Source organism: Zootoca vivipara, chromosome 5, assembly GCF_965207765.1.
Source record: "Zootoca vivipara chromosome 5, rZooViv2.hap1.1, whole genome shotgun sequence".
Taxonomy (NCBI): Eukaryota; Metazoa; Chordata; class Lepidosauria; order Squamata; family Lacertidae; genus Zootoca; species Zootoca vivipara.
In genome coordinates, this window is record NC_142588.1 from 75,750,001 (window position 1) to 75,759,740 (window position 9,740).

The 9,740-nt window shown below is 40.3% G+C and overlaps 1 protein-coding gene across 1 annotated transcript; it reads right to left on the minus strand.

Annotated features, from left to right (window-relative positions):
- Positions 1 to 2,608: 2,608 nt before the first annotated feature.
- On the minus strand, positions 2,609 to 9,740 carry STRIT1 (small transmembrane regulator of ion transport 1). The gene is made up of 3 exons (XM_035134032.3): positions 9,728 to 9,740; positions 2,891 to 2,991; positions 2,609 to 2,806 (listed from the first exon to the last, which is right to left on the minus strand). The coding sequence occupies exons 1-2, from the start codon at positions 9,738 to 9,740 to the stop codon at positions 2,897 to 2,899; spliced, it is 108 nt and encodes a 35-aa protein (XP_034989923.1). The 3' UTR covers positions 2,609 to 2,806; positions 2,891 to 2,896.

The following is a 9,740-nucleotide window of genomic DNA, read 5'->3' on the forward strand; positions in this document are numbered from 1 at the left end:
TCAAGTGCCATGATTTTCCTGGGATGGTCTAATAATAATAATAATAATAATAATAATAATAATTTATTATTTGTACCTCGCCCATCTGGTTTGGTTTCCCCAGCCACTCTGGGAAGCTTCCAACAGAAGATTAAAAATACATTAAAACATCAGTCATTTAAAACTCCCCTAAACAGGGCTGCATTTGCTTCACTTCTCCTCCCCTTCCTCCCTTGCCTCCAGTTTCCAGGGAAGCAATGTCATGGCTGCCGTCAGGCACTGGCTCATGCAGCAGTGTGGCACCAGAAGATGTGCATCCTGATTTTCATCTGGAGAATGTTGAAGGGTGTTAAATAGCCATAGAGCCAAACAAAATGCCTTGAAATACCGAGCAAACGTTTGAGTCCTCCAGCACTCTTCTTCAGGTTGGCTGTTAAGTGAAATAGTGACAATGGAAGAATCTCGGCAGGCCTGCAATTTTCAACAGTCTCACGAAAGAGTGCAGGGTGTGTTTTGGAGTCTTAAACTGCAATGCAGTCCTGTGCCCAGAGAAAGTACATTGGAACTTACTACTGTTAATTAGGCTAGGCTGTGCTAGGTACAAAATAGACTTCAGATTGCATTTTACACAGAGGGCTATTGAAACAAAAGAAAAGGAAAACAATGAGATGGAACAAGTGATTAGGCTGGCATGAAGAGCCTCTCTCCATGATTATTCCACTCCATGCACTGCAACACAGCAGATGGGCAGCACTCCTCAAAAACGCCAGATAGTGGGAGTTCTGTTGGGAGAAAAATAGTCTTCCTGGGCAATGAGCTTATAGTTTAAGAGCAAGGGGTTTCTGTGAGGTGGAATCATGATTATTGATTGGAAGTCTTGTCCTATCCATGGCATTAGTGTGGGTGTGTTTAAGGATTTCCCAGTCTACACCATAGGAATATGATAGAAGTGCAATCGAAACAAAGGGCACGAGAAGAAGCTCTCTTACTAATCTACCTAAAATTCATTATTCTGGTTAGCCTTTAATCCGCAAAAACCAAATCTAGTTAAATGTATTCCAAATTATATTACCCTTCCCACCTAGTCATGCACACCTATGCCCCCAGAATCCTCTGTCATATTTTAAAGATCAGGCTTCCACATTTTAAATAGCTCTGTTTCCTAGAACTACATTTGAACACAACTAAAGTGTCCTTGGGGACCCAGGTGGCGCTGTGGGCTAAACCACTGAGCCTAGGGCTTGCTGATCAGAAGGTCGGCGGTTCGAATCCCTTTTGAACATTTGAACATTTGAACACAACTAAAGTGTCCTTGAGGACCCAGGTGGCGCTGTGGGCTAAACCACTGAGCCTAGGGCTTGCTGATCAGAAGGTTGGCGGTTCGAATCCCTGTGACGGGGTGAGCTCCCGTTGTTTGGTCCCAGCTCCTGCCAACCTAGCAGTTCGAAAGCACATCAAAATGCAAGTAGATAAATAGGAACCGCTATAGCGGGAAGGTAAACGGTGTTTCCATGTGCTGCTCTGGTTCGCCAGAAGCGGCTTTGTCATGCTGGCCACATGACCTGGAAGCTGTATGCCGGCTCCCTCGGCCAATAATGCGAGATGAGCACGCAACCCCAGAGTTGGACACGACTGGACCTGATGGTCAGGGGCCCCTTTACCTTTACCTAAAGTGTCCTTAGAAACTTGTGGCCTTTCAGATTTTGTTCGACTCCAGTTTCCATCAACCTCAGCCAGGAAAGCCAATGGCCAGGGCGTTGCAGCTGAGAAACATCTGGAGGACCACAGATTCCCCACCTGCGCCAGAAGCAAATCTTAAGATACAGAATCAGAATCATAGAAGGGAACACAGGGATCAACTAGTCCAAACTCCTGCAATGCAGGAATCTTTCACCCCATGTGGGGCTCAAACTCCCAACCCTGAGATTAAGAGTCCCGTGCTCTACTGACTGGGTTAATTACACCCCAGTTGTGTATAATAACTGAAAATAAATTATCTATGATAGGGTGGTAGGATTAAGTACAAACAATCCAATTTTTTCCAACCATAACCAGGGCAAAGGAGGAATTTTTATACTGCCTTTGAATACACACATTGGAATGCTTGTTTCCGTGGACGAGAAAAACGAAGTTGGTAGCAAGAGATGAACAAACGGCATTCCATATCAGAACAACAAATTGGTAAAGATTGGAGAAAATTTAACAATTATATGGCAGACCATGTGGAAAATGCTAACCTCTTAGCAGACAGGTGAATGGCCCAAGTGATTTAAACAAAAATGGAAGGAAATAGGTAAAAAGGTATACAGAGAATTTTGGATATAGAAACCGAAATAGAGAAATGGCTGGAAGTCACCACAGGGTGGAGGGTGTTTCTTTTTGCTTTTCTTCTTTTTCTTTTGATGTTTTTGTGTTTTTCTTTTCATATTATTATTATTATTATTATTATTATTATTATTATTATTATATCTTTTCCCTTCTTTTATATATGTTGTATATACATGATTTGTATGTATTTGATTTGAGATAATTTCTTTTATTTTCTTTCTGTAAAATTGCCATTGTTTAACTAAAGAATATTTAAAAAAAATAAAAAAGAGATGAACAAATAGCATTCTAACCCCAAACATCCAATTCAGTTTTAATACAAAAGTTTCTTAAAGGCTACAAAATTGCTTTGGTTATTAGTTCTGCATTAAGCACTTTGCAGGCAGAGAGTATATGTCATGTCTCCATTGTAACATGCAGTAGTTTGCACAGTATATTTAAATAAGAAATAGGCATTTCTTCCTCCAGTTCCCGAAGTTCTTTTGCAAAGGCTTCTTTCCTGCAGAACAGAAACAACAGTTAATAAATTATAGTGATGACCTGAAAACACTTCTCTGCTACACCTAGGGGAGGACTTACTTACCCTCTTTTAAGAGAAGACAAACCAAACCATTAATATGCACCCTGCAAGCCATCCAAGCAAGAGGAGGGCAGGTACAACGTAAGTGGAATACGGGATTGGCTCTGGGGGAAGAAAATGAAGGTTTTATTCACATGGTGGTTGGAGACATAACATATGAAGGTCTTCAAGAGGAATATTTTGATTACAGAGACTGGGAACCCACCAAAGGTTTAGAAAAGGATACCTCTCCCAGCCAGCCAGCCCAGTCAGGTCAGCCACCAGCAGTCAGTCAGTTCAGTTAGAGTCTCTCTGTGGCTCAACCCAGCTGTACCACCAATCACTGTTCTCTGCCTTAGCAGGCAGAAGTACCACTTTGGGTACTTCCGCCTGCTAAAATTGAAAAAAGATGCTAAAAATAACATTTGCAAAGAAGCCAGAATTATTCTTATTGAGCATGGTACTAGATGATTCCCCAGAACAGTGGTTCCCAACAGGTGGTCCGGGGACCCCCAGGGGTCCGCGAGCTATGCCAGAGGGGTCCGCAAGATGCTATTAGAATAAAAAAATATTAAATATATTTCGTATGATAACAGATTTTTTGTTTTGGCCGCTTCCTGCATGAGCAGAGTCTAGCGCAAAACTAGAATTAGATAGAGGCAGTAGTTCTGCTGTATGCCGTTAGGTGGCGCTTTACAGACACTACTGTTTTGCAAAGAGGCAGCGCGCACATTCTACTAACGCTCACCTCCTCAAGATGCTTTGCGCACATCGGCTTAATTTGTGCGCTACTGCGCAGGTACCCTGTCTTCTCCATTCCCCTCCCTCCTCCCTGGCGTGCGCTGCCTCTTTGCAAAACAGTAGTGTTTGTAAACAAAGCGTTGTTTTTCGCGGAAGCTACAGTTCGCGTAGTTAAAAATGGACCGTTGGTTAAAAAGTGGTTCGTTAAAACGACAAAGGCCTGCAGATGAAGAGGAAGATAATGCATTTGATGTTCAAGCAAGTAAGTCAGTGACTCTCGAACCGATCTTGTCAGTGTCCATTGAACCTAAATCGTAACTGTAAAAAACGTATAAATATAAAATATAAAAAGACTCTTAATTTGGCTCTCACTTTTTAATTTTAGGATTAGGAATTAATGGGGGCCTTGTCACAATAGCGGCTCGATGAGGGGTCCTCGAGAAAATTTTGTTGGGAACCCCTGCCCCAGAAGATAGGAAAAATATACTCTTGCATGCCTGCACAGCAGCTAGGCTTCTCATTGCCCAGAATTGGGAGGGTGAAAAAATTCCAACGGTCCTTGAATGGCAAGAAAAACTGGTAAGAGTTCATGAACCTCGCCAAAATGACTGCTGCAATTAGGAATATCCCCAAACAGAAGTGTAAAGTTGAATGGAAATGTGTTGAGGACTATTTGATCAAAGAAGATATGAATATTGAATTGGTGAAATTGCTTAAATTGAAAGATAAGCAGGGAAATATAGAGAATCTATGAAAATAAGAATTTAGATAAAGCAATACAAGGGAAAGTTAAATAAAGAGAAGCGGTGTACAAACTTTAGGGAGTCAACTTTTGTTTTTGTTATGTTTTGTCTTATTTGCTTTGTAAATTATGTTTTTGGTTTGTTTTTCTTTGTTCTTATTCATTATTTGTTAATGTTATTTGATTAGAATTTCATGTTCTATGCGTTTCTGTTATTATTCTTTATTATTCTGTATGTTTTTTTTCCTTTTCTTTCTGTTTATTTGATTCTATTTTGTAATATTTTAAAGAATATAAATAAAGAGATTTTTTTTATTTATTTTTTAAAAGGAAGTACCACTTTGGGAGCCAAGCATCCATCCCATCCACTGTGATGGTTAAGGCATCCAAATTCCAATTACCCTGCCATATAGATCATGAAAGCTGTTGTTTCCATTGACCTATAGTCCGTGGACTTTCATTTGGGGTAAGTTAAGGCGCTGCCTTTGCAAAAGGGAGCTATCCTTGGCTCACATTCAGAAGTGGCGACACCACCTTCCCATTGCTAAAACGACTACCTTGAGGTCTGGCAGGGGGGAGTTTTTCAAGGAAACCATGGCAAGAACAAGAGGGGTAGGGGGAGAATGCTGCACAGCTTCATTGTGCGAGCATCAGTAGCCTGGCGCTGGCTCTGATCCAAGTCCCCACAAACCCAAACACTTTACAATCCACCCAGTTTCCTAACACGGAGGAAGCACTTGCTTACATTTCTCCTATTGAAACCAAAAGGATCTACTTATTGTTACAAATACTTACAACCTCACCTTCACTGTATGGTCCCAGGGTGGGACATATAAACACACACATACCAATATAACAAATTAAAACAGCATATAAACAGCATATATAGATATGTGGAATGGTGATGAATGTTGTTTTTGGTTTGCTGCTGATCTTTATCTTCTAAGTGGTTGTTTTTAACCATTTTCACCTGTAATTTTACTTCTGTAAACCGCTTTGATGGGTGGTGGTTGTTGTTCTACCATCCAGCAGGGTATAAATTTTACAAAGTAAATATATGAACCTCGATTAAAGCCACACTTTTAAAACCACAACTAACAATTAAAAACAATGAGCTCAGGCGCTAAATAATCACCTTTTGACACCGTTTTTGTACCGGACATGTTGCTTGCTAATAGTGGGTAAAACAGCAGCTTAGTTTGGTTGCTAAAAGAGGTGGGTGATATAAGCAATAGTCATTACTATGTGCAGTGAAGAGATTTCACTTTTTGCCCACTGAAAGGACTGCCAATTTATTTACAGTGGTACCTCTACTTACGAATTTAATGCGTTCCGAACACACATTTGTAAGTCGAAAAAAATTGTAAGTCGAATCCCATAGGAATGCATTGGGAGAAAAAATTCGTAAGTCGAAGCAACCCTATCTAAAAATTCGTAAGTAGAAAAAATCCTATCTAAACCGCATCCAAGATGGCGGACGGAGCTCCATTTGTAAGTAGAAAAATTCGTAGAGTTATTTGTAAGTAGAGGTACCACTGTATTTATTTATTTATTTATTTAAAATTCATTTTGAGTGTACGTTAGGAACAAATACAGTAATACACAATCAATTATACTGTGGTTCTCCCCTGTTCCCCACCCATAACAGCCCCAGCTACATCCAGCTGTATAAGCAATTTTTTTATTAAAAAAACCCAACATCAATTCAACAGCTGTTGATTTAAAAAGTCTCGTTCCACAGGTCTCCTTGTGTATTTATTATTTATATTACACATCTAGCCCATCCACCCCTGTGAGTTCAAGGTGATGTACTTTTCTTCCTTTCTGCTTTATCCTCGCAATAACCATGTAGGTTAGGCTGAGAGACAGTGCTTTTCAGCACTGCAGCTGAAATTGATTTCCTCTGGCATGAAGTCACTGGGGACTTATTGGTACTGTCTTATTTGCCTGTTATTTGCCTGGAATTTTCACATATCCAGTCTGAATGGCACTGCTGCCCTGTCAGGTGTCTCAGGTGTGTCAGCTCCTTTAGAAATCCTCCGTCTCTGATATATATATATATATATATATATATATATATATATATATATATATATCACATTTGAATGTCTGTGTGCCACAAAGTTGTTAAAGGTACAAGGGCCCCGTCAACCCTAAACCATGCAAAGAACTCCAGGTTCATGTTATTAGGTCTTGCATCAGACTAATCTCCACCTGGCAGTACCACATTGTTTGAATCTAGAGAAAAATTAGAGTCACACATAGCAAGGAAAGCCCCAAAAGAGCTTCAAAATGAATTGGGAAATCCCTTCTCCATTATTTGGAGAAGGGAATTTCAGAGGCAATCACAACTCTGTTAAATACAACAAAAGAAGGGAACTGGTTAATATTGCAGAAAGCAATTGCTCTGAATGTTGCCTGAACATGTTGTTGCATAACTTTCATTCTACGAGGGCTTGATATTTATTTAAAAAGAAAGAAAGAAAGAAAGAAAGAAAGAAAGAAAGAAAGAAAGAAAGAAAGAAAGAAAGAAGGAAAGAAGGAAAGAAGGAAAGAAGGAAAGAAGGAAAGAAGGAAAGAAGGAAAGAAAGAAAGAAGGAAAGAAAGAAAGGAAAGGAAAGGAAAGGAAAGGAAAGGAAAGGAAAGGAAAGGAAGGAAGGAAGGAAGCTCTGGGACTGGTACAGCAGTCTAGGCAGTCTTGTGTTCTGCATTAAGCGAACAATTTCATCACAAGATTGCATGACACAGTGTAATGGTACTATTTTTGACACTGTTGCAACACGGGCTAAACTTGGGTTACCTGTGCAACATTGGGAAGGATCCTGCTGCTTGAGGCTGCATAGAGCACCCAGAAATGCAATGCACTTTGCAGACATTTTTGCAATATGCAAACCTTACATACACCAGTTCATCACTGTAGCATTCATTTGCGCTCACTCATATATATAACATAAAAAGAGTTATTAACTTAATATTCCGTAACAGGGTGGTGGAAAACTGCAGAAGCGTTCTAAGAGAGCAAAGCCGTAAAACATGCTCTTTAACCAAGATCCAATTTAGCTGACAGAAGACAATGAAAGGGGAAGAGTCAGAGACGATGAAACACCCACCATATGTCATGAGGCAATGAGCAGCTGCCTGGGAGAGATACTGTTTCAGGGGAATCATTAAAGGCATGAAGGCCTGCCAATGGCACACAAATACATGGGGCAGACATCAGTGCAGGTTGCCAGAATAAATATCCCCCAAAGCCACTCCCTCTAGGATAATACATAAAATGAGTTCATTGGTTTCTTCATCCCAGAGATGATATTTGTGCATTCTCTCTGTCAGGTAACAAAACTTCAATACGAAAACATAATAATTAAAGTTACAGGTAGGTAGCCGTGTTGGTCTGCCGTAGTCGAAACAAAATAAAAAAATTCCTTCCAGTAGCACCTTAGAGACCAACTAAGTTTGTCATGGTATGAGCTTTCTGAAGAAGTGTGCATTTTTTAAAATAATAATTAAAATGGTCATAAAGACTACCAGGTTACAGTGCACGCCTATACATGCCCATTTGGAAGTAAGCCCATTGAAACTAGTGGAGCTTACTCCCAGGTAACAGGAGGTATGATTGCAACAAAACCTGAAGCTTCCCTTTTAGGGGTCCTAGGTGCCGAAATTCCAAGAGAGCAGAAAAGAGTATTTATGTATGCAACCACAGCTGCACAGATGTTATTGGCCCAGAGATGGAAAGAAGATAAAGTTCCTACCAGAGAAGAATGGCGGATGAATTTAATGGACTTCAGCCGAAATGGCTAAAATGACCGGAAGAGTCAGAAATCAGGAAAACCAAAATTTTAATAAGGAATGTGGGAAATTTATAACTTATCTTAAAGACCATTGTAAACAGTTAAAATTGCTACTACGATTGGAATATCACTTGTAGTTTAATGGTGAATTTTGGGTACAATGTAGAGATAAAAGATTTGGATTATTATAAAAGATGCAGGAGGAAATGATTTACAATAGGACCCACAAAGGGGAAGAGGGGAGTCCAAGAGATTCCTTGATGTGAGATGTGACTGTAAAATTTTAATCTGAAAAACCAAATAAATGATGATTATTTTTTAAGGAGGTACGATTTGAACAAGCAGGTCACGTATCCACAGCAGTGACCAGAGCAGGAATGACCAGTGGGAGGAGCGCAGAGAGAAGAAATGCCATGATGCGTCTGCAGTGGCACAACCAGACGCCTTCATTTGCCCCAGCCGCAACGGAACATTTCTCTCCTGCATCAGTCTCTAGAGCCACAGCAAGCACTGTGGTTCTCCGATGGTTTGACTTCACTCCCAAAGGCATACTCCTCCATTGTCTCCCAAGACAAATGGATGCCAACCACAAAAATAAGCCTAGATGGGGAGAGGATGAATGACAGCTTGTTGCAACAAAAATGATCCTGTCTTCTTGATGAACATTTAGTAGCAGCAAGGACGGCAGTGGATGGCGTGGGGAGGCTGCGTCACTAACTTCCATCCAACGGGGTTGCTGCAGCAAACCTGGATGGAGAGGGGGAGGGTTGGTGGTGGCAAGGTTGGCATATTGCAAATGTGGCAGCAGGAGCACTGCGTTTCCATTGCTGTGTTTGCACTGCACCAACCTCACCTCCGCCACAGCTGGATAGAGGCCAGGGGGACAGAAGAGTCCCAGCATGTCATCAGCTGCTGGGCAAGGGGCTCAAATGAATGCTATAAAGACAAAGATACAACAGAGCATCATGTTTTAGTCTGCAACTTTCATCTAAGTTTATCTCCACTCGGGGAGTGGTACAAAAACGGTATAGAAAGTGTCGGTAAATATTAAATGCCAAATTTCTGTCTTACTTGCTATTGAAACTAAAAGAGAAATCTGTTCACAGTTTCAATTTCTATTATTAATCGATAACCAAAAGCAATGTAAAGCAGAATTGTGATGCTCAATTCTCCTGAAAGGTACATAATGTACTGTGCTTACATGGGGTACGTTTTCAAACTTAATTCTTACAGCATGGTAGCTACGTTTAAATCAGAGTACCATTTAAGATTACATGCATTGGGTTCATCCATAGAGCTAGTAACTTTAGCTTTCTGTTGAGAAAGGAAAAGCATTCAGCTTCTCACTCCTACGAAAGGATGCTTGTAGAATTACCAAACAATAAAGTAATGCAGAAGAAATAAAAAGCACTTTTTAAATAATCCAATGGAAAACAAGACTAGGTTGCTAATAAATGAGATTGCAGTACCCTAAAAATAAAAGAGCCCCAACCACAATCTTAAAGAGGAAGGACTAAACGCTTATATATCACTTTTGCACACATGTGATCAACAATTCTAAAACATTTTGGCTTTTCACCATACCTGATCTTTCCAT